At 37.2% G+C, this 25,850-nt stretch overlaps 1 protein-coding gene across 6 annotated transcripts in view; it reads left to right on the top strand.

The window, feature by feature from the left end:
* The window catches only part of ARHGAP12 (Rho GTPase activating protein 12), a 70,418-nt gene that overhangs the window by 39,199 nt on the left and 5,369 nt on the right, over positions 1 to 25,850 (top strand). For 2 of the 6 annotated variants that reach the window (XM_010294281.1, XM_010294278.1), the window contains 8 exons: positions 3,519 to 3,644; positions 7,175 to 7,249; positions 10,010 to 10,071; positions 11,674 to 11,755; positions 19,282 to 19,383; positions 19,734 to 19,832; positions 22,396 to 22,498; positions 23,517 to 23,636. In XM_010294281.1, coding sequence (XP_010292583.1) covers positions 3,519 to 3,644; positions 7,175 to 7,249; positions 10,010 to 10,071; positions 11,674 to 11,755; positions 19,282 to 19,383; positions 19,734 to 19,832; positions 22,396 to 22,498; positions 23,517 to 23,636 — 769 coding nt within the window. Of the gene's footprint in view, positions 1 to 3,518; positions 3,645 to 7,174; positions 7,265 to 10,009; positions 10,072 to 11,673; positions 11,756 to 19,281; positions 19,384 to 19,733; positions 19,833 to 22,395; positions 22,499 to 23,516; positions 23,637 to 25,850 lie in introns of all 6 variants that reach the window. The other 4 variants (XM_010294280.1, XM_010294277.1, XM_010294282.1 and 1 more) reach the window with 2 other exon arrangements.

Here is a 25,850-nt window from a genome sequence, read left to right as displayed (position 1 = left end):
CACAATTAGGCTAGGACAGAGCCTTGAGCCATGCTGTGTATCAGGTTAAAATTAAATATAAATCAGTTGGCCGGTTGAGAGGGTTAGAAATTTTATACCAAGGCAAAGGAAGCTTTTAAGTAGCTGGTAAAGGCACTGAGCGAATTCAGCAATGAAAATAACCCTGTGTGACCTAAATTTACTGGTGTCCTTACCCTACGCCAAGAGGTGTTATAACAAGGTCTATGTTATTTGGTGCATGCAGAGTATGAACAACCTGCTCATGTCCTCCCTTCCTGATAGGAGATGCTCCCAATGAAGTGGGGAGCACACAGGTGACGTAATGGGACAAGTTTAAGTTTATGGAGGATTTTCAAGGAGCAAGTAGTGTGTACATTTGGAGTTCTGTGCTGAACTGTCAAAAGCCTTAGAATTAAGAAAACAATAGCATCTCCTTTGGGTGCAATGTTAAGGTGCATGGTGTTGCAGAGATAGTCCTACCAGGCAATGTGTAGTCTGGAATGGGTTGGTTTTATTGGGCTGTATGGCTCTTGCCTGATCTCTGTCTTCAAGATTACACCAAGGTTTAGGCATAGAAAGCTTGCTTAGAGTTATATAAAGTACGATTTTGCGCGAGGGAAAGGGGAGCCCAACCTAGTTGCTTATTGTTGCTGATAAACAGTGGGAAATACCATTGCAAATACCTGTAGGAGAGATGACAGCTCTGCAGGTCTGACCTGAAACTGTTCTGCAAGGCTTTTTGAACTAGGAGGGCTGTGGGGAGGTGGTGCTGATGGAGCAGACCGAAGAGTAGCAGGGGTGTAGGCATCTGATGGAGTCACTGAAAGCTCTGGCGGCTTCTTTCTAGCCAGTGGACTGTACCCAAACTAGAGGATGGCTATTTCAGTTGGACAATGTGGAGGCTGAAACAGTATCTCTATCTCACTGTGACTGCCTTTTGGGCATCACAGATCAATCTGTTTATTTTAAAAGTAGGGGCTTGTCTTGAGCCCAGAAATACACAAGCTTTGTCTTTTTTTCCTCTTAGTAGTGTGTTCTACTATTTGTAATTAATAAAACGAACACCGCCCCACCCCCCCCCATGCTTGAGCAAAAAATGTTTACTTGACACTTCTATTGTGAGAAAATGGGGCAAAAATGTCAACCGTTCCCTTTAAAGACTTGTTAGTTTACTAACACTGTTTGTATCACCAATGCAAATTATTTAAACTGCTAAGATACATGGCTTCATGTTCTGAGTTGTTAGTAGTGCTTTGTTAATGACCTCCACATACTGTTGTGTTGCTTTCTTGTTAAATGTTTTGTAAAAATAGAATTCCGTATTATTTTGCAGGCCCCTTCTCCTTCAAGATGAGGTTGTCTGTTAGCTAAGCTGACTCCTGGTGGCTTGTTATGGTATCAAAGGCACCTTTTAAATATAGATCACCTGTAATTAGGCTTGTGCCTATATCCCAGCTCTTAATATAGATTTAAATTCAAGGAAAATTGCTTTAAAATAAGGCTTTGGCTGTTTAAACTTATATTTTTTCAGTTACTTGAAAGTGCATGGAGGATTTCCCTAAATAATATTCACCAGTGTCACTGAAGTGTGTATATATTTCTGAAATAAATGGTTCAGTTTCATAGCAAGAAATACATTTGAATTGCTCACTTAAATGTTTTAGAACTGCTGCAAGGAACACTGTTTGTGGCAACCTTCTGCAATTTAGACATAGTTTCACTGAAAATTGTTTAGATTTTAGTTGTAATACAGGCGATGTTGCTGCATGTTGCTTAGCTGGCTGACATAGGTTGACTTGTAGGACCATCTGCTGAGTGGATACTCCCGTAACAAGAAAGTAAGCTGGTATTAGATTCCTTGCACCATGAATGATGGTTCAGCTTTGATTTAACAAGAGAACAAACTGAGAGTTGCTTAAACCTCACCATTCTAAGGAAGCAGTTGTCATATGAGTATAAAGATGTTGAACCCAATGCACAGTCAGTGCAATCTCAGAAGTGAAACTCTACAGGGGCAACCAATTAATTTCTGTCAGTGTATGAATGACCAAATTCTGTTCTCGGTACTGCAAGATCCATTTATTTGGGAGTATTTACTACTGTTTTGCATATTGAAATAATTTAATGGAACACTGAAGTTATCATTTACCTTTTAAGCATCTATTGACTTACTGGAGCATGAACTCTATTCACAGTAAAATACAAAGCTAACACAAACATGGTGCCTGCCATGGTAGTAATAATGCTGATTATTTATTTGGGCGATAAATGTAGCTACATTGTGCAATTTAGCTTAAATTTAGCATTTATGTTATTTAGGTTAAACCTTGCCATGCTTTGTTGGTATGTGTAGGTATAGGTTAGTCTGTCTTCGAAGACCTGAGGCTCCGAGCTTATAGTAGGAATTGGTAGCAAAACTGCAGAATTCAGTGTGCTTGCAAAGACTGTTGCTTTAGCCTTCTTAAAAAGGGCACTTTCCTTTGTTGGTTCTTACCCAGTGGATTCTAGTCCTTGACTATGCATATGCTGCCTTATGTTTCTTTCTATGTGCAGATTTTAGGTTTCTGATGCTGAATAGGAAGAATGATTTTTTTTTTAAAATTATGACTTTCAGAAAAACCCCAACATACATTGCTGTTGTCTTGTCTTGTTTGTATTTTCAGTATTAAACTTGGTTTGAAACATTTTAATAATTCTTTATAATGCTACCTCAGTGTTGGTGATGATTTAAAATGGTAATGCTACTAATGAGTATGCTGCAATGCTGAGATCTAATTAAATGCTGGATCCTTCTCATGGCCTTCACATTTTTTCAGCCTGTGCATCTTTGGATGCTCTTCAGTTATTTGAAAACCTGTGCTATGATAAATCCATTCTCTCCTTGGCTATTACAGCTCTGCTGAGTCTTAAGATTATTCCGTGCTAAATATTTATTTTGCATGCTTATGTACATTCTACACCAGCAAATCCTTTTATAAGTAATTTGATGTGTTTATTCTGAAAAAGCAAGTCCTTGCTCCCATGTCTCCTCTCCTAGGCATCCCAAACCTTTGGGTCAAATAGAATTGTTTCCAAGCAATCATAACTCTCAATCTAAATGCCTTAGTGCAGGATAACAGGGTTTTCCTTTTCTTACACAAGAGCTGGACAGGTGGTGTAGTACTGTCAGTGCAATATGAAAAGTAAATGTTTAAATCTTGTATTTATTCTAATTCCTTCTCAATATTTCTGGTTGGTTGCAAAACCAGCAGTAATCTATTGCACCAGAAATCAAACATCTATTTGCCAAGGCAAAGCATTGTCTTGACAGATCAGTCTTAGTTACTGCCTCAGAGAGGACTAGAGCAGAAGGGGCAGTTCTGAAGACGAAATGCAAAATAAAACCAAGGCTATTTTCACACCTTTGGGTGACATCAAGAATCTGAAAGTTTGCACTGTTAAGATGTGTGAATGGTATGTCTAGCTCTTGTTTGCATGAATTAAGATTCTACTTATAGTTTGATTTTTCTCTTCTTTAGTATAATGCTTCACCACAGCAGCAGAGAGATATAATAAAGAGTAGGAGTCTGGACAGGAGGATACAAGAACCAATAGTTTTAACAAAATGGAGGCACAGCACAATTGTGTTGGACACCAACGATAAGGTAGGAGCAAGTTAAACAGCATGCTGGAATACCAGCTGTTTCGGATGCGTGAAGTATTGAATCTAACAGAAAAGAGTATGCATGAATTTCTGAAATCTCATTTTTCTTATTTCTATTGTATCATTGTTTATAACATTCAGTGAAACCCAGGGCAATGTTTGATAACTTTCTTACTGTTACTTTGTGAGTAGTAGCTCTTTTCTTGTTCTTTAAGTATTTTAACTAATGTTAGTTCAGGGTTTGGGATGTACAGCCATTTTACTTATAAATGGGAATCTCCCAATTCGTTTTAGGCTATGGAGTGTAATTAGGGTTTGAATTCAAGAATTGCGGATGTGGGTGAGGTTCTCATGTAAGGTATAGTAATACTTCATGCCTGAATATTTTAATTGTAGGAAACACCAAGTAGGAATACACTTGAAAGACTACAGATGAATAATTGAAATGTTCATAGAATTGAAATAAAAATTACACTTGCTGAAGTAAAAATTATCCTTTAATGACAGAAGTAATGCTTTAAAGATAGAAGTAGTAGTATTATATAGCATTTTTTTCCCTTTAATGGCTGTTCCACTGTAATATCTCAAGTAAAGAGGAAAAGTTGTGTGTGGTTACAGCAGGGTTGTAATATTGTTGTTGGAGGACAGAGGAGAGTACTGAAAGTGCTGAAACGCTTGGCTTTGATCCTCTCCAGGGTTGAGTTGGGAGTTTAGCCTAAAAAGAGCTGCAGGTCTGTAACAACAAAAGCTGATTTCTGCCTGTTCTTAGGGCATGTTCGTGATAGTCTGTTTTGGGCTGTACAGTAACAGATGCTGTTTAGGCCAACGAGGAGGCAGAGCTTCTCCTTTGCTCCCCTTCTGCCTGTCTCTCTCTGGCTTGGTTTTTGTCCCAGCCATTTCTGCTTGTGCTGGGACATTCTGCCCATGGGTGAGGAGAGTTGGTGTGAGCTGAGTGGGGGGAACTGAAATGGGTGTTGTTCCGTAGGGCGGTGACTTGCTGGTATCTGTAACTTCGCAGCAGTCCATCCCAAGATTCATGGGAACTGAAATGCTTTGTAACGCTGAAATCTTAGCACAGACTACTCAGAATGAGATACCAGGAAACGGCATTCTGAGCTCCCTTTTACTAAAGATGGGGGAAAAATTAAATTAATGTAGAGTTGGGAGTGTGGAGAAAAGCCTGTAAGTGGGCCTGTGTAATCGCAGAGGTCAGACAAACTTAAACAGACAAAACACAGTAGTTGTAATGAAAGTGGATCTGCTGCCCAGAATGTTACTTGCTTGACCTGTTGTTTCCGGTACATTTTAATGGCTTTCCGTGTTGAAATGGAGTACAGGAGAGTGGGTTGTCATGAGTTGACTTAGTTCCTCGGAATAGGATTTATTGGATTTGATCTTAAGCTTTTGAGCTGTCAGTTCAGAATATATCATACATGGTGCTGAGGATGCAGTGGACCGTGCTTGGCTACAGACTTTGCACCTGTACGCCTTAGTTTAGCTCGAGCGATTCTGAGGTCCGTCTGCTGCTCCTTTCCCCTCCCAGCTCCTCTGTACACATCCTTCTGCACTGCCTGTGGTGTGGCACTGCGTGAGAGGCAGACTAGATGGAGTCTAGTGATTTTTTTTTTTTTTTTTTTTTTTTTTTTTTGTGAAAATTCTTTGATTTTGGTAAATCAAAGCTGAGCGGACACTTATAACCTCATGTGCAGATTGCACTTCATAGGTGTGAACAGTTCTGTTGGAGATAGCTTAAAGTTTTTGGTCTCGCTTTTGAAGGAAGATTTAGCTTTTTATTTTTTGGCGTAAGATTTACTTCTGTTTTGGAACGACCTTTATGTAGTGCTGCACTGAATGAAGAAGCTCTTGTAAAACATTGAATAAGGGGAGCTGTTTACTTTTCTTCAAGATGCAGTGTTCAAATACCAAGACCTAGTGAAGCAAACATGCAAGTGTACATATGTCTGGTGTAATAGCCAAAAGAAACTGTATATGTAAGCCACATTTGTAAAGTCTAAGTAACTTAAAGTTCTTTTAACAGCTTCAAAACACAGAGGCAGCATGCGTTTGTTTATGTTGAGGAGACTATAGTTCATATAAAGCACAATGTTAATGCTCTGAGAAAATTAAAAATGTGTAGTGGAATAATAAACTAGTGTTTTGTGGAAAGACAGATTTTGTAGTTCATTGATGCACTCATTTTATTACCACTGGCAGGGCACATGGCTATATATACTGCTTTAAATTAGTGTGTAAAAAGTGATTAGTTCATGACCACCAATACTAGATTTCTTGTTCCGGAGCTGCTTAGTGCCTGAAAGCTACCTTAAATTCAGAATGAAATAGAAAAAACAACTGATATTTAGCTGGATCAGCACATCAACCCCAAGTTAGCTTTTTAGCTGTCGCCTAGAGAAGCGGTTTTCGTCTTATTTTCCTTATTTGCTTTTACTGGAAAAACAACACAACTCAATTCTGTGAAAGTAGGCCACTCAAAAGAGTGTTTGAAATGTGTCAGAGTGAAGGTATGGGTTGCCATGGCTAATGAGAATTTGATGATACCAAATGTACTTGTTAACTGTTTATTGGCTGTGGCACATATCTGTATATAGCCAGCAGCTATAAAAATTGGTAAGCGGAGGAAAAAAATACCTTCCTAGGAGGGACAACGTTGATTTCCTTAATTTGAACTTTTTTTTTTTTTTTTTAAATGTAATGCTGGAAAAGCAAACTGAGTTTGTGAGAGCTGTCAAGGGAATTAAAAAGAGGGAGGTGGGAGAAATGTGTTAACAGTAGCAGAGAACAAGTAACGTTTTTCTTCTCTTTGAAATTCTTTACCAGATTTTCGAGTGGTGTATTTGTGCAAAGCAATCATTACTTCAGATGAAATGCACATGCCTTTTTTGTTCCAGATGGGCAATTTTTCTAGTGCTCAGAAATTTAGTACTTTCTTCTTTTGATCCATAGTCAACATCTAGTTGGAAACAAACACCTGAATCTCTAGAAAATTTTCGGTGTTTCATTATGAGGAAATTAATGGTCATGACTCAAAAAAATGCATAGAACTGGTGTACGCTTTTCTACATGTATAACAATTTATTGTACTAACCTTATATTTACTAACCACATAGATGTAATCTGTTCTTTAAAATATTTGTATTTATTACATGGTGCACTGTAGTAAGTTAGTATTATAAATGCGCTTCATAATTTGATAGCAATGTCATATAAAAAGTCTGCCCCTTAATAAGGATGAAAGCTTTGCTTTAAGATGATACAGTATGTATGAATATTTTTTTCAAATGGATGTGTGCTGATTAACCCAGTTTGAATGTTGTCTGTAAGTTTTGTAAGAACTCTGTTTAGTAAGCAGGTTTATAGTGTAACTATCTGAGAATATAATGAATGCTTTAAAAAGTACTTTTTTTTGTAACGTGTGAGTGTGCATAAATGGCGAGAAAGTGTCTTTAGGGTTAAAAAAAAAAAGAATTTTAAGGAAGATAGTAACTTACGTTGCCTGTTTGAATTTTATAGGAATCATCAACTGCTGCTAAGGCCAGTTTTCCTGAAAATGAGTCTTCTCCTTCTTCACCAAAGCATCAAGCCACAGTCAGTATGCAAAATGTTTAAATAGATAAGTAGATGTTGTAGAAACTGGGCTATTCATGATTAGAGAATTGAGGGTAAGCTTGCTTGTTATTGAGAAAAATAATGGGATAAAACTATTTGAAGACTTTACATTTTAAAAGGAATGCATTGCATCCAACTGTGCTTTCAGAAAAAATATAAATGTCTTTTGGTTTAAATACAGCTTGGCGATGGGAGATTAAGTTAAAAATTCACTGTGGAATAAAGTTATGTCAAATTATGTAGAACTCTCTTTACTTCCTCCAACAGTCACATCTTCTCACCTAGCAACTTGGAAGGTAAAAGCAGAAACAAACTCCCACTCTCCTCAGAATCTCTCACTGTCAGTAGTCAGTAATAGTTTGTATTATTCGTTATCTTTTATTTTTCACTTGTGTTTCAGTCTCCTTGAAAAGACATAGAGGACATAGAGGCATAAATAAACTATGTCTTTTTGAATTAGTAGAATAAGTACTGGGAGGAAAACTTCAGCTTGTTAAACTTATTATGAATGTTTGACAGATTTTTTTCTTCAGTTTATATTTTCAATGGGATCATTGCTTTTTAAACAGTGGGAAATAATTTGAAAAATTAAGGTTTGTTGTTTTTTTTTTTAATTTTGGAACTGTACTACAATAGCATTGAAATACGTGCCTTGATGAGTTTTAGCAGCCCCTTAGTAGGTGGCTCAGGGCATTAAAGGCACAACTTCTGTTTCATTCTTACTCTGCACGCGGAGGAATAGTTCCCTGGTTTATTCATGCTAATCCATTCTTACAACCTTTCAAAGAGTTTTCCACAATAAAACAAACATTGTTTATTAAGCAAGCATAGTTGAGAGCCTTACATACAAGCAATTATTGCTGCACGTATTCTAACTTCTTTAAATGTGGCTCTGACCTTGAATTATTAAAATTGTATTTTGTAGAAGACCTTGCTGCTACTTTAGATAACAGAAAAAAAAAAAAAATCTGTATTTTCTTAGCTGCTCCCTGCGATTTAAATATTACAAAGCTAGCTGGTGAATTTTTATTTATTTTGATCCATAACTTCCTTTCCACTTCCTTTTCCCTATTACAGTAATTTTCCCATTAGTACCCCCTAGTGTTGCTACTAAGTAGGGCATTATGAGACTTCTTCTGAATAATTATTCTTTGGAACATTCCCACCAGTTCCACCATGAGTAACTTTTTAATTAACCATAATTTTTTCGAGCAAGTGGGCATGGGTTGCTCAATCACTGTGGAAGATGGTGACAGGCAGTTCCACTTACTGAAGCCATAGGTTTGTTAGAAGGGGGCAATGCATAGGACTGTTAGTGGTGTTGTGCATGGATCATAAATAAAGTAATCTAAAGAATAGGCTATTTTTGTGGGGGTGGGGGAGGGAAGTCATTCATATCTTCTATTGAAAATAATGTGTATAGTGCTGGCTTGGGAAAGCATTCCAGCCCAATGGAGATGTTAGATTGACTAAGAGTAGCAGTTACCATTGGACTGAAATAACATCTGAACCACCAGCTAAACACTGTTATCCTTGAAAGCATGTCTTTTTTCTATTTTATGTGTTGTGCTTGACGCATGTAGGTAAAACTTTTAAGGTTTGTGAAAAACAGATCACTGTCTTTGGTAAGAGTGTTGTCACAGTGTTCCAGCAAAAAAATTTTTCTTCACTGTTGTATTCTGCAGTTATGGTCCACTTAAGTTTGAGATTTAGAGGGGAATGCTGCAGAGAATGTATCTTCTATTTTTGTTACGATAAAACTGATTTGGCGCCTTTCCCTAGTTGATTGTTTCAACTAATAGCTTAGTTCTTAAATTAGGAACTGTTAGAAGCTGTTACTGAAAAGGAATTGATTAAAAAAATAATTTAACATTCCTTTAGCACCATTCACTGGTAGGACAAAGCTGAGGTGATAGGAGAAAATGATAGAATTTATTACCTCATCTTGAGAGTCACAAATGGTATAAATTGATGGTTTTCCTTTTTATTCTAGAATATTTTTTCTGACATTCCTTTATATTTTATTATTTTTGCATAGAAACTAGAAATACTCACCCCAAATATTTGAAACTTGTAAATACCATTCTTGTTCAGCAGTGTTCTTTTTCGACCATTCACTGACTGATCTCCAAATTTGTACAGAAGCATACCAATATAAATGATGTTCATCAGTAAGAAATAACTAAGTAGTTTAAAATTCGAATGTTTTGCCTGGGGATGGGGAGAAGTAGGACATCAAAGAAATGTTTCTATTTTTGAAATTAATATGTTAATTTTTTTTTGCATTTCAACCATGTTTTATTTAAAATAATGTGATTATGTTAAACTAAATTTGAAGAATTTTGTCAGAGAATTTAGGCTCTTCGTTTGTCGGCCATCTCCTTTTTAAGTAAAGGACACAAACACAAATGTGCTACTACAGAAATAATTGCAAGTTTACATTTAAAATTTCCACTGTCTAGTACCACAAATGATTTAGTTTGGCTTGTCCAAAGAACGTAGGCCTTGAAGGAAAGCTTTTTACCCTCTGAATGGTAGTGAATACTTTCCCAGAGGAATTTTGATTTTTGACTGATCTCTGCATATTTAAATATACTTACGACAGTTTCTTGAAGTTATAACATGGGCAAAGATGGCTCATTGCCAGAAATTGATTATTTGGGGGATTGAACTCAGTGCCATGATGGCAATAGAAGCAGATTTTCTTTTATATTTTTTATGTCTTACTCTATCTTACAGGGTCAAGAGAAGTATGGGTTATTGAACGTGACAAAAATTACAGAAAATGGGAAGAAAGTTCGGTAAGTCTTGGACTTCTAGAAGTACATGTGCATCAGGTTTTATCTGAAGTATCTGACTTACATTAGGACAGCATGCCGGGTTTTGCAATTTCTTACTTTTTGTCTGGATTTGCCGTACAGATTTTCCTTTAGGACAAGGCATTTTTTTATCCCAAAGTATGTGTTTCTCTGTGAGCTAAAGATAATGGACTTCAGAGAGCCAGAGGCTCATGTCTGCCAGGGCTCCACACAGGGCAAGATTTCATGAAGGTGTAATGATGAGAGACAGTTTTTTTAAATGGGATTCATTTATACATTTAAAGGAAAATCTGTATAGATTATAGCCTGTCTTGTTCCTTGGATAGAATTGGTGTAAGAGGGGCTTTCAGACTTCATCTCCTTTAATTTCCAAGGAGTGTACATGTCATGTGCTTCCTAATTCTTCCTTCACTCTGCTTGTGAAGCGTGTGAAGCGGAATGTATCACCCAGTGCCGGTCTCCCTGTAGGTGATGAACGACCTCATTTCTAACTTCCTTTCTCTGCCTCACAGGCAGGCATTTACATTATGAAACACAAATTATAATCGAGTAATGCTGCCTAACTTACATTTCTGGTGTTTTGCAAAGAGTCAGTGTTAAATGAGGATGTGCCACACTTATGCAGTATTTAATTTAGGTTTACTTTTTACTTTTTAAAATGTAATTTTTTAGGTCTAATAGTGTGTTACATTTAGTTCAGTGTTTCCCAGACTTCTGATACGTGAAGCATGGTTTTCCTGAGGATTAAATAGTCAGCACACAGCTGATATTCCTGAGCCACCCTTGCCTAGTCCAGTGCAGCTGGGCAGCACATCTGACCCCCAGTTTGGTTCCTCAGAGCTGCTCCTAAGAGCTTGGTAGAAAAGGGTGGACAGTGGTTCCCACAAGCTGCTACTGGTACAGTATACTCTCAGCATTTATGTTGCATCTGTTGGAATCATTGATCTGGATTACTGGGCTGCTGTACAGAAAGATACAACGTGGCCACCCTGTCACTTTGAGAGCTGTTAAATAATAATTTATGTCTGGACAATGGGAATAGATTGTCAGGGCTTGTCAAGACTTTTATTTTTTTAACCTCAGGAGGACAAGTACTTGGGCACAAAAGCAAATAGACAGCTGGCACAACTCATTTGTTCTTTTTCTGCATTTTTTAGATGTGTAAGCAAATGTTTTATTGCCAGTGTAAATGAGCTTATTACATAAACATCGTACACTGGCATCCCAGTTAGATGTGATCAATCAATTTCAGAATTATGCAGTACTTTGGCATAATAAGTACATAGTAGGCTGAGCACTCCAGATTAGCCCCTTTGAAATTATAATTGTATGGTGGTTCTCCTGGTGAACAGCTTCCACTACTAATTAGCTATGTTTGATTTAGTCTTTGATGGTCAGGCTGGGACTGTTAGCATATGTTCCCTTCTACAAATATGATAGTAATTAAGGCTTACTGATGGCACTAATGACTGTATATATGGTTAAGTATATTAAAATGCAGGTCAGCTGGGCAACAATAGTTGACAGTTTAAATATCTACTTTCAAACTCAATTTATCTTATGTTTGTTTACTAATATTTACAGAAAGAGTTGGATGTCATCATGGGCAGTGTTACAAGGTTCATCACTGCTGTTCACTAAAACCCAAGGAAGTGGAACTGGCTGGGTAAGCTCAGGAACAACCCCCACACTCATTTAAGTGTTAATCACATAAAGCACAATAAATTAAAACCTTCTTATTTGTAGGGCTTAAACACTGATATGCATGCATAATTTAAAAAAAATAAGTGTGTGTAAGTTAGCAGGAAGGTAGTTTAATGTAACAATTATGTTGTATGTAAGAAGAAAACCAGTTGTACTTTCTTATATTTCAGAAACATTTTTATATTTGATAAGTAAGAAACTGAGAAAGAGGTATTCAGGTGCTCCATAAGCTTGAAGTTTTTGCTCCGGGCCAGATATTTTTGTGTTCCTTACTAATGTGTTTGTCTAAACTGTTTGTTTGTTTCTTGCGTATTTTTTCCTGAACTCCAGGTAATTTTGAATGTGATACATGTAATAAAGACAATAGTCTGACACTTTTCTTGTTGCATTGGACTGTTTGAATAATGTAGTATTGTTGCCTTATTATTTATTTGCCTTGCTGGATTTCATATTTCATTTTATATCTACATAGTGCATGACAAGTATTTGTGTCTATTTTGATGTCTGATGAAGATCTAAAGAGAAATATCACACTGAAGATGATGATTATTCAATTTTTACATCATCTGTAGTGTAACAGCACTATAATTAAATTGGCTATATTTATCCAGCTGCATTCCTACATTAATAGGTATAGAAATGGTTCTTCATCTATGGCTTACCTACTTTGGAGGTCTGACATTAAACTGTGTGGATCTCCTGCGATAACTAGAGGTCAGATTCAATATTTGTTATTCCAGTGTATTATATGAATTCCAGCAAAATTGCATCTTACAGATACTTGCTATCTTGCAGTGCTTTGCTTATCTTTTTACTTGGCACACTTTCTCCTGCTGCGCTGTCATTTGGTATTGACAATTCTTTCCTAAAGCATTGAGTTTATTTCAGAGCTGTAAACATTTTTTTTTTGTTGGCCCTTCTGTTGCTGTAGAAGGACTGGTTGGAAAAAATGGGTGAGGATGTATAAATAACAACATTGGGGGTAGAAGGGAATGGAAAGAGTCAAGTTGGGCAAGATGCTCAAGCAGAAGGAAAAGAGAAGGGAATGAAAAAGAATAATGATTAAAGGCATGAGATAAGGTAAACTACGCTGTCTGCTAGGAAGTGGACTTGGTGACCTAAGGAGGTCTGTTCACACTGTATGCGGGTAGGGGAAGGGAACATGATGTACATCAGAGACAAAGCACAGAAAAAGAAATGGAAACATGTATATATCTGAAAGTTACTGACTTTCCCACCTGTAAACTTTGGGACACTAGGTAGATATAATTACCATTATTCATTGGTGAGAAAAATATTGCCAGTAAGAAAATGAACAGAACCTGTGACTTTTTTTTAATACAACTTTTATAACAAAGTATGTTGAAGAAACACTGAAGAACTTTAAAAGGTGAACTTTGAAACAGGAAGTATTGGGTTCTGGAAGGTTTAAAAACTCATTCCCTTACCTTCCTTCATGCCCTTCAGTCATTGTGTATTGTTTAGTCAAGTTCAATTTCATCACCCTATTTCATAAAATGGAAAATCCCTAACCGTTCTGAGGTGAGCTTTGATGTTTAGTCTCAGTGCACAAAGAATACTACTATTTTTGCAGCACAATAACATTAATGATGCAAGCTGATAACTTTTGCAACTTACTTTTATAGCTAAGAATCCAAAAAGTACCTTAATTTTATAGGTATAAATATGCATGTTTGGAAAGTAAAACATTTTGCCTGAGTAACTAATCAAGTTCCAAAAACTCAATTACAGCTACTAATACTCTTAATCCAAATGTAGCTGTAGATTAAAAAACCATTATTTTAACTATATGTTGATAGTACTAAAACACACAGTGCTAAACTAAGATGCTGTTTATGAATGTATGATAATGTTATGTATGAATACGTGCCCAAATGAATTATCCATAAAAGATAGTCATGCAACTCTGCGTATGGCTTAGGGATACTTACTTATGTCTGATATCCTTACTTATATCTGATACTTATATACTGATATCCTTACTTAGGGATATAAGTTGTGTTACACCTTCCAAATACAGTCATTTGGTGGTGGTGGGCGGGGGGGGAAGGCATAAATTCTTTTGATAATTTAAGTGGAGCAAAAGTATCATAGTCACAATATTTCTGTGTGAGACTGTCAGGTATGTGTACTGTCAAGTATTAGAGTAGGGTCAGCAAAATAATTATCAACAGTATGAACAGAATAAAGTGAAGCTGGAAATACTAGAGGAGAATGTCTTTCAAGGGCTTTCTACACTTGCATACTCACAGCTGGCTTTGTAAAAATGTAATTAAAATGTAATTCAGCACATGCTCTTTTTGCCCTCAGTATAGGAAATTTGGGTGTTAAAAATTCCACCTCACCTCTCAAACTTTTATCTGTATCAGGTTTTTGATAACGTGAAGTCAAGTCTAAGAGTTTGACATGTAAGAATTACATTTCTTCATCTTATGAGAATATTTGTTTAGCATTCATCTAGTGATTGATATAACCATATCTTTTTTTGTGTGTGTGCATTGTTTTGTGACTTCATCACTTTTCTTCCTTTTTTTTCATCAAGTCATTTTGCCAAGGGGGCTCAATTCCTGAGCTCTTGCTCTCGCTGCTTTCTTCTTGGAAAAATGCTCTCAGCCGTCGACCTGCTGTCACCTATGTAAACTCTGACCAAGTTTCAGCTATCACTGTATGTGTTCTTGTTGCATGCCTCTTGTCACTGTAAGGCTATTTGCCACTAATCTTGAAAGTAAAGTTGAATTTTTCCAAGGTTTAAGTTCTGTCACTTCGTATAACACCTTGTGTATCCTGTTTGCTGTTTTCCGAAAGTGACCCAAGGTGCAAATTAACACAAATGTATTGCAATAATCCTGTAATTGTTCTAATGGAACAAAGCAGAAAGAGTATCTGGTTCATCACTGCCAGAATTATAATCCCAAATTTGCCTACTATTTGAACCACTGGTATCCTGACTAATAAACAGCATGATATGGTCAGTTTTTTTAACATATATTTTATGTCTAATTCTTTCTAACACAACTAATTTAGGATGTTTGTAAGGTGCGTGTGATGCCTTTGATACAGTGATGTCCATGTTGGTCAATTCTAATGATAATTGGAATATCCCAAAACCTAAATGTTATGCATAAAAAGCTGAAAAGAAAAGAGCTCAGGGATGTTCTGGCTACATACCACATACAGAAAGCTAATGTAAATTTTTAGGACTCTCTATACATAATTTAACCATCTGTAGTTAGTCATGTTTTGAAGTGTAGATGCCAAGCATAGAAGTGCTGCTTATCAGAAACTGATAAAATGTTGGTAGCTAATATGGTAGGTTGTTGCTTAAGGTGGATGAGGAGGAATGTAGATAATGATACTAGTGTTAGAAGAAACAAACAAGCTTGACTGGTTGTATAATTGGTTTTTAATATCACTCTCAGCACTTATCAGAATCAAACTAAAGCTTTCATGGGGAAAAATCATATGCTGAAGACATTAAAATCAATGTTTCAATAATTTGACTTCTTGAGAATTTTTAATTGTTGATGTTTAAAATTATTTTGGTATATTGGCTTATATTCTCTCAAGAGTGGAAGAGTGGAGAGCAAGCTATATGTTTTGGGTTTAGTTAAGATTCCTGAGACTTCTAGAATGACCATTTTGATGACCCATACCTTACTTTTTTATCCTTTTCACTGTAAGGATGAGTAACTGTAGGCTTATTCAATTAACCTTGTGCTAAAAATGATTCAACTGCCTTTTCTTTGTCTATCAAATTCATTGCTATGTATGTGGAAGCCTGGAACAGATAATTTGTACACAGTTTGGTATCCTTTAAAATGCTACTTTCTATAAGGACATCTGTGCATTTTTTTAGTATGTCTTTTCACAGAAATTTAATTTTTCAGCTGCTGAAAGAAGGTGTCTCAACTTTTGGTGTGAATGAGTTGTAAATAGCTATTGCCAAATTTTAGTGATGGGGCTTCATAAAACACAGCAAATGGTAACTAGAAGGATTAATCTGTCAACCTTCTGTAATAGGTGTGTGTCCTCAGTGTCAAGTACAGTGGTGGTTAACCAAAAGCGGGGTAAACTTCTCAAACATCAAGGAAATAAATGCTTCTCAAGGTTCATCTGGGCAAAATCCTGTTTACTGTGTTACACCGCTGTGTTTATAGCCAAGGATGTTATATGTACATTACTACAGTTCATCAGTGTTGCACACCTGATTATACAGTGTTTATCATGAAAACTATTTGGAATGCAAATACTCCTATCAGAGTCTGGTTTCAAAAAACTTCCATCACTTTGCTATGACAATAAAGAATATGTTTATATTTTTCTTTTTTTGTTAAAGCTGTAAGTTCTGAAGCTCCCTTACCAATGACAAAGGAGCATCTGTCTCCTCAGCTCTATTTCTGCAGTCCGCTCATGGGTGAGGAAGAGTTGGAAATAAAATGTTCTACCCAACTCTAATCAGAAACAGAATTATGAGAATGACAGGTGTCATTTGTACATCCAAAGTCTTCCCATTAATAACATCCAGTTCTATTTCCAAAGAATGTTGGAATATATCACAATACAGATTGCATGGCTTGTCCTGTGGAGGCTTCCAGGACTTGGAGAAAACTCCTGAGAAGATCGAAAAAGCCTTCTGTTTATTCATGTCAGCACACATCTTCAAGGCAGTCCTTAAGCTACAAGCATTCACTATGTTTAAGGCAAAAAACCCCGCCTGTTCTTCTCCAAAAAGTAGACGTTTTCTCTGCCATATAAGTAGCATAGGCACATCCCATGAGTATGCTTTTTTTTCCCTAGAAAAAGCTGTCAGACGTGACTCTGGGACAGCTTCATATCTAGGACAGCTGGCAGCACCATGTATAGACCTCTCCCTCTCTCTCTCACACAGCTGTCCTTTCTAAACTTCCCAGAGAGCTCAGAAGTGAGATCCAGCAAGAGGAAGGTGTCTGCTCAGTAAGAACCGAGTTTATCCCGACTAGTGCTGAGTCGGCGGCGCGCTCTGGGGCAGCGGGCTTTGTGTCTAGGTGGCAAGCAGGTGCTAAAGGGAAAGGTTTCCTTTTTGCTGCTCCCAGCAAAGCCTACCTGTTTTCTGTATGGTTTGGTTGCCTTCAGCTAACCTTTGCATGCAGAGCATCCGAGCAGCCCTGTGCAGGATTTGAAAGCTTCCAGGAGCAAGGAAGGAAATGGCTGCTGGCATCTTATTTTCTTATGCCCAGGAGCAGAAAGGAACCTTGACAAGAAAGCTCATAGAAGAGACTGAAGGCTAAACTTAGAATTTGCTTGAACAAAGTAGTTAATTTTGTGATGAGTTTGTAATACGTTTGTATATCAGAGGACCTTTGCAGAGAGGCTGGATTATTTGCATGGGTTTCCCCAGTTTTGCATCTCGCACAGTGGTTTGGGCGCTGCTTGTGTGAAGGAGTGGGGGAAGACTCCCCCCCGCCCCGAGAAATTTAGCTTCTGGTTTTTGGTTGGTTCTGTGCTGCTCTGAAATGCTGAAGGGAGTCGGGCCAAAAAGATGGGTAGAATGCAAAGGTGAGTTTCAGCAAGCTGATGGATTGGAGGGCTTTCCTTTTGGTAAAAACAGCAGTCGCGGCTGCATTTTTTTGTTGTTGTTTTTTGACTTCACCTGTAGCAGGTCAGCTCCTGTGCTTCTCAGCATCATCTGGGCAGTGCTTTTAATGAATCCCCTCCGATCCTGCAGAGGACTTTGGCAGTCATCTCCTGCTCTCTCCGGTGCCAAACTCTATAAACTGGTCCCCCCCGTCCTCCAACACGCAGCAGGACTGTTCTAGGTTGTCAGGAGGTGTGTGGCTGGGGCACTTCGGTCCACGTGAAGCAGTTACGTGAACCTCTTGTAAACAGGCAGCTGCTGCATAGCTGCCCATAACTGCAAGAGCCATAATGGCCCAGAGGTTGTTCCTGTGGACTCCGCTGCTGAGCTGGGCCTCTCTGAAAAGCTCTGCTATAATTGATAAGAAATGTTCTTGGATGAGGTATCTGAGAATTAAGTTAGGAAGCAGAAGTTTGGTGGTTAGTGTCGTGTCGTCAGCCCCCCCCCCCCCCCAAAGTGCTAGTTAGCATTGGGTATATTAGAAATATTCCCCTATTCTGATATTTCATGGGTAAAATAAAGAAGTTAAGGTTCTACTTTCCATTCAGCCCTTAATTGCCTTTAGGACTCAAAGTGGGCAGATTTTCCAGTGGTAAACAGCCTTTCTAAAACACAATTAGCATTAATTAACATCCATGCTGGGAATTTAATCAGAAGCAGCAGATTAATTCTGTTTTCTGAACTGTTTTTTCTCCCCTTGGATATGACTGTTCTTCTACAGGCTGGAAGCTCATGTTCTCAGCAAGAAGCTTGTCCTGGGGCTTATGTCCCCCAGAGCTGTCACACAAACAGCATTTGCACATCAAAGACTTTTTAAAGAAAAAGAAAAACCTTTCTGGTGGATGAAATGCTAGAAGCCTCCACTAGAACTACAACATTAAATTTCTGTGCTACAGTGAGGTGACTTGCAGCTTTCCCTGTTACAGGTTTTCCATATTTTACTTAAAACTAGAGATTTTTGTTTGTATGGGTCACTGAATTAGCTTTGAAATATCATTCCTCAAGGAAACCATGTGGTGTAGGTTGAAACCCTAGTAAAAGTACTTTATTTTAAAAAATTCTGATACCTAGTGTAAATGTAAAAGTAGTAGGTAAAAATAGCTCCCTGAGGTTTTCCTCCAAATTGTTTGAAGGGTTACTTGTAGGTTAAATGCTTTTTTCTATCACTTCAGGTATTTGCTGTTCGTTTATTATCTAGACAGTGAAATAGAGTTCTACTTACTTGTTAGGATATGCTCTGGGATTGCAATAGAAGCACTACAGAAAAATACAAAATAACGTGAAAACCATTGTTGGAAATATGCACATACATACATACACAAATTATATCTAACTAAGAAAATGTAAAAACCAAAAGTGCTCTTTCAGTACAGGAGGGATGTGATTCCTGTTTAGCAAAGCTATTATTTCTGGTTTGATTTTTGGTTTCATATACAACCATTGATTACTTGACAGAATGGATTTTTTTTTTTGTTTAGCTACTTGTTAGCCAGTTTTGTTTGAAGCTTGGGACTATCTTGACTAAAATTGAACTACAATCAAATGCTGTTATGGAGTTGTACCATTTGTGATAGGAAAAAAGCTCTGCTGGAATCTGGTTGGCATTTAAAGTTAAGGAATTTTAAGGGCTTTAAGCTGAGCAGCTTTTAATAGGCATGCTTAAAGGGTGTTTTGTGTGTGGCTTTTGTTTTCCTGGTATCATGCCTGTTGATTTGTGGCAAAATACTGTATGTGGGTTAAATTGTATAGACTATAAGCAACGTATGCTATATTTAAAGGATTGCAAGACTGTGTACCTGTTAGCAGTTTCTTTGTTTTTAAGTTTGTCATCATTGTTCCTTTTTTTCCAGAAGTTTGGTGGCAATCAGTCTAAGCCAGAGTTCACAGTGGATCTCAAAGGGGCATTGATTGACTGGGCCTCAAAGGACAAATCCAGCAAAAAGAATGTTATTGAGGTGAATTATTTTACTTAAACGCAGAATTATATGTGCTTTAATTCATGACTTAAGAAATTTTCTTTAAACTGAAATTCAAAAACTTTAATTGAGTTTTCTATATTTCTTTCTACTCAAATGTAGATGTATCTTAGTACCTGCAAGAAATGTCCATTTTTAATATGTCTGGGATATGCTTTTAAATTCTAAGCAGTCTGTTACTTACTGTTTTCACTGGTAAGTGTTCTTGAGTGGCTATATATAGTCTAAAAGTTATGCCAGGGGCAAGTTTAATTTGATTTAGGAAATTTTACTTTTGAATTCAAGTGTGTTTATCAATTCTGATGATATATCTTTTTATTTCTTTAAAGCTAAAAACCCGCCAAGGAACTGAGCTCTTAATTCAATCTGATAATGACAGCTTTATTAATGAATGGTATAAAGTTCTTAACTATACCATCAACAATCAGGTATGTGTTTGAATCGTGAAGGCTCTATTTTCAAGGTAATGTTATTTAGTAAAATAATTGATGTAATGACTCCTAGTGCTTCACATACATCTTCGTTTCCTAATTTTTTTGAGTGTGGGCAGGAGTTTGAGGATATGGCAGTTCCTGCTGGTGACAAGTGAAATATAATTAATAGTGGCCAAGCATGAACGATGGTTTACTGAACTAAGAACCAGGAGATGTGGGCTGACCTCCAGCTCACAAATGAGCTTCCTTCTGTGACCAAATACTTGCTTTGTCTCAGTGACCTGAAAGGTTCTGATAGAGAGGCAGTAAAGGGGGGAGGGTGGCCACAGGAGTGCTTCATGACATACATTAATCATCATTTGATACTGCTGTTCACTTAATAAGGCTGCACTAAAGTGCAAATTAAAAGTCCCGTCAAAATGCTGTTTTATCTCTTCTTGTCAGGCAGCGTAATGCCAACTATTTAATCAACAGAAAAGTGATCAGGCATTTGCTCTTGATACTGCCAAACAAGATTTACCAGCTTTGAATTCAGAAGTTGGAGGAGATCTTGGATAAAATATTCCTCTCATATGAAGTTGACTTCATGTGTATAGTTTTATAGTTACAGTCCTGGCTGCAGCACATAAGCTGCATTTATGTTGCATTAGGTGTCGGTTAGTGGCCTTAATTTCTCTTAGCTCTGGTAGTGTTTTCCACACAAACACAGCAGGCTAATATGAATGATTTAGTTTCCTTCTGAGTGCTTATGGCTTAGGCTCCTAATCTTCTTCTCTCTCCTGGTATGAAAATGTCATGACCCTTAACCAGGCAAGGCAGTCACTCAGCAATACCCTTCTTCTGTCTGCCCCGTGTAACACAACTGAGGCCACTTCTTCCCCACTTAACTATAAACAAAGATGGAAAGGCTGAGATACAGCTGAGATGTGAGCGAGGTATTACGTGCTAGGTTGAGGAAGTGAGTGGTGGAATAGGGAGCGTTTATCACCACTCTGGAGCAAATGGCAATGTATTACTGCTGGTAGCTGGTAGCCAAGAGACCGAAGATTACAAGGGAAAAGTTCAAAATGTACGATGTTACACTACATGATCATGTGCAGCACTGAAACTTTGGCTACAAAAATCCATCAGATCTGAAGCAAACTTCTAATTTTGAGAACTTTATGGTAAAGTTTTTTACCTATGAGTCCTTACCAGGACAGCTATGGGTGGTTCTAGTGTGATGACATCTTCCTCAAAAGAAGGTACAGCTTAGATTCTGGCCTCTTTGCTCCTGCTGTTGTGGCAATATGCTGTACAAGAGGATTAGCTATCTGCAAAGGATGTGGCTGCTCTTTTTTTACATACAGAAATTTCCAAGTTATTAGACTTGTTCCACAATACAAACTAGATCCTGGGTGATTTTCTCAAAGCAATTCATGTGTTTTAAATTGAACAGTCCTAAAAATCTTTTGAGGTCTCTTGAAGAGAGCACTGTCCAAATGGTCTCAGTGGCAGAGGGACCCTTAGTGGGGACATTAATCAGGTGGTTGAGTATATTGATCTTTGATATGTAAAAAGCCTATCCAAAGCTTTTGAAAAGCAACAAGGAATGAGGGTTGTTTAAAGCTAATGTTAGCCCTTCAAGTTAAAGAGCAGCTTAGTCAACGAAATAATGCTTCCGCTCATTCAGCCCTCTGGAGTACACAACCTTGCCTGAATTGAAGAATGTCCTTCCTTGTAACAAAAGACAATGTACTGTCAGATTTTTGTAACTGCATAGAAGTCAAGTTCACTTTAGTAGAAGTGAAGTAAGAAACACACAGTTTTGGAAGGGAGTATGTTGCACTGAGAGCAGAGAAAATTTCTTTTCCATTTACTGAAATGTCTGAAGTCATGCATGTAGCGTAGGTATGAGGCTGCAGGTGGGCAGTGTCACGGACTCTGGTATCTGCCTCTGCACTACATGATCTACATTTTCTCTTGACTCTGTTTAATATTAGAGAATATGCTGTGAGAGCAATAACACAGACTAAGGATTTTAGGCCCTGGTGTATTTACTTTCTCAGAATGAATTCAGTGTATGTTTTGACAGTGGTGAAATTTTCCAACTGGCAGTTCTATTTCCTGTCACAGAAAATTCCAATTACAGAAATCAGAAATAGAGTAAATGCTCTAGAAGTGTAGAGCCTGCTAATCAGGTGCTTCTGTAGCAGGCCATGTAAATGAAATAGCTGATGTTTGTCTACTGGATTTGAAAAAAACATTAATATTGTCTGTTGGTTGATGTAATGTTTTATCATGAAAGGCTGGTTGTACTTTGCCAGTGTCCAGCAAAACTTTCTTTACTGAGCCTTACGATCAAATAGTGTTTCTCAAAGTTATTCACTCTGCCAGTGAGAATTGTATTATCTCTGAGCATGTTTTTAGCATCTCTACTTCAGGAAAGAACCAACATGAATATCATTATAGGGGGAAAAAAAAGTATATTGTAGAACTGTCTACAGGAAATGTGTGCGTTAATGCTATATTCTACGAATTGGTAACCTGACCACTGTTATCTTCTTAAATCTGATAGGTGGTAGAGTCTGATGAAGCATTAGACGATGATGTACCAGATTCCCCTGGGGTGGAAAAACAAGACAAAGAGAAAGAGAATAAAGACTCTAAGAAACTTCGTTGTGAGTTGAAAACTTTCCATTAATTGATTTTAGCAATGCCAAGTTTTGGTTTTTTTGGTGCATCTTCAGCACTATTTGTAAGTAGAGAAGAATTCAAAAGGATGGTTAAAAATTAAACTACTCAATTTTGGAAACAGGCTTTGATATAGTTCATTCTACATCCTGGTGCCAGTTAGTAAATTTTCTTACTTAAGAAAAGAAGAGGTGGGGGGGGAGGCACCAAATGTCTTTAGCTCCTGCTGTATGACACATGAAAAACATGAGAAAATAGGCAGTAGTGAAATGGATTATTTTCAACGTATTGTCAAATGTACAGAAGTAATTAGACTTTTTTTCTCTGACTTCTATAAATGGTTTTGTATAAGGATCCTTTTGTCCTTTTACACGTTCAAAACTGATTAGAATTGTTTTACTTGGTTTTTGTGGTACAGCATCTGTAAATATTTGCACTATTAACTTAAACTGCAGTTTCGCTAAGTTTCTAATGAGGTTATATTGGCTCATTTAGAGAAACTAAACGTTTTTAATTACACCTTCAGAATTTTAGAGCTACTAGCCACAGAAATTTCTTCCTATGCACAGAAATACATTAATCAGGCAGACTGTTTTCTGTCTTTTACTTCCAGGCCTTATATGTAATTTCCAAGAAAGTATTTCTTTTACATTAGCTAAATTGATCAAAAGCAGGACCAGCTTTGAAACATAGCTATATTTTTAAAATTCCACATCAATTACATATATAAACTCCTGTTTAGTTAGTTTCATAGGCAAACTTGGGTTTACAAGTTTTTTTTTTTTTGTGACAGGGTTGTCTCTTGAGTGGTTTGAAAAATGCATGCTATTTACAAGGAGTTCCAAAAAGTTAAGGGAAAAAATTTGGATGCAATGCAAATTTGAATTTTTTTTTTAATATGTTTTTGCGCTTTAAATTTTTTTTTTGTTTTGGTCTTAGTTCCTTGGCAGATAAATGTACTGTTGGTTCTGTGGATATTCACACTAAATGCATTTCTCTTTACAGCAGTGAAAGCACCTAGCAATATAGATTCTACAGATCAGAAAAAGACCAAAACAAAACTCAAGAAGTTTCTTACACGGCGCCCTACATTACAAGCTGTCCGTGAAAAAGGCTACATTAAGGGTAAATGAACCTTTTTAACAAAGGAAATAATTTGAAAAGCTGAATTTAGTAGTTCATGTGTAAAATGGAGTTAAAATGGTCTAGTTTTAGAGTAAAACACGTGTTTATAGCTGGCTTAACAAAAGTCTTGGATGTATAGTGGAACTGGCTATTGATTGTCATTCTTTTGAGCACTGCTGTTAGCCACTAAACTTCACAGAGGATGTCCTCTCCTTCAGCTCATTACTGGCAAAACAGCAGTGAAAATTGAGGGCCGAAAAGCCTGTTTGGGCTTGAAGTGCTTCTCAGCTAGAGAGTCCACTTGGTCTGCTGTTTTGAGCTGGAAGCTTCAGATAGCCGCAACTTCAGATAGCTGATAATCGTTGGTGCATGCAAGGGAAAGAAAAGTCCTTTGGGTACAAAACCAAATGCATGTGCTCATCTGTTTCACAAGTGTGTTTTAGTCTGAGTGGAACCAGACAATCATGTGTCATCTCATGAGAAATGGAGTATTTAGGCAAACCAGGACAAGGCTAAAGGAATCTTAACTTAAACATTTTTTTCCCTAACCTTTTTTGAATGTATACATTTTCTAATTGTTGCACAAACAATGAGTTTTACAGATATCCTGGAATCAAACTTATGAAAGAATTGATTTCCACTTGTCATGCTTGTAGAAACTTTGAGAGAACAGTATTTGCACAGGTTTAAGTTAATGTGTTTATGTAAATTATTGATTGGTACTCACTGTGAAACTTCATTTATTTATTTATTTGTATGCTTTAGCAGGACTTGTAGATGGTGCTCTACTAGGGTCAAAATAGCATATGGGTAGGCAAATATCAGACCAAATCCTCCTGTGATTTGCCTAACTACATACTTTAACAGGTGTGCTTCTGTTGCATGTGGCGTTTGATATATCTGTGTATTTGCAAATATAATTTAACTGTAAATGATGACTTCTTTGTTTGGGATAAGGAGGCATTATTCCCAGAATTTGACGTTTTCCCCTGCTTTACAGCTTAGTATTCATGTCATGGCTCAGTGACGTAACTTCTGACATTAGCAACAGTGAACGCTAAGCCAGGTTTAATTTGTACTCATGTGTGCTTATGATTGGATTTTTAATAAAGACATTAAGGAATGGAGAGTTTGTTTTTATTTAAAAGCTTGCTGTAAAGTTTAAAAGTTGGATCTGTGCTGCACAGTTTTAATTTTTCTGTATGAATGAAAAATACAAAAGTCTTTATTTAAAAGCCCAGTGTACTTTTGTGGCTGCTACAGAACAAGCTTAGTAAACAGAAAACTTGGCAAATGCAGTATGAGCAGGAAAAATAATGAAAAGTTCTAGGAAAAAACCCAGTTCAAACAGCATGTACTAAGCAGAGAAGTACCTGTGCTAAAGTTTTGTTACATGGGAAAAAAAAATAAATTACCGAAGTTACTTTAAGATGAGAGGAAAAAATGTGATTCCTGTATACATGGAAATTACTGAAGTCAGAGACAATTGTAGCAAATCAGTTTGTTACGTGCTAGTATTTTCTTGTGCTACCTAATCTGCATTGCTTTACCTGCTACAGCTGCATGCTAGCCTGGCTTCCTACTGCGTGGGCTTTTTCAGTCCCTTGCTACTGACTCTGCTTATACAGCTGGCTGTGTGAGTAGCAGCAGCAGGACTGAGGTGTTTGGGGGCACTGGCCTTGTATGCATATAGCTAATGATACCATTATATGCCAGTTTTCATACTGTATAATCGGTTTGGTGTGCTGTTTGGATTTCCCCAAGCAGTATTCAGAAGCAAGTGGGTGTTAATGAATCTGCTTAAATTACTAAACATGAAAAATGGGCTTTGTGTGATGCAAATGCAAGAATGATTTCTCTCTTGCATAAGCTCTGAAGTAAGATCTACTAGGTAGTGCAAAGATGGCTATCTACATACCTTATTTAACAGATTAAAAAAAACCCCAACAACCAACACCACAAAATTCCTTTCCTTTAAGGGTGTGAGTTTTGCCTCTCTATCTCAAGACCCTATTTCAATCTCATGCATCTGAACAGGGGAGGCCATCTATTATTTGGGTATCTTTGATGGAAACTATAGAACTGGGTCTGAGAGAGATTTTTGATGATAACATAACCTGAACAAGAGGACTTAACATGTTGCTGAAATACACTAAGACATTAGAAGAATGTCTTCTCTGCCCAAGCTGATTTTCATTTTTGCTCCGGTTTGTG

Source organism: Phaethon lepturus, unplaced genomic scaffold (assembly GCF_000687285.1).
Source record: "Phaethon lepturus isolate BGI_N335 unplaced genomic scaffold, ASM68728v1 scaffold889, whole genome shotgun sequence".
NCBI lineage: Eukaryota > Metazoa > Chordata > Aves > Phaethontiformes > Phaethontidae > Phaethon > Phaethon lepturus.
This window is presented reverse-complemented; position numbering and strand designations above follow the sequence as displayed.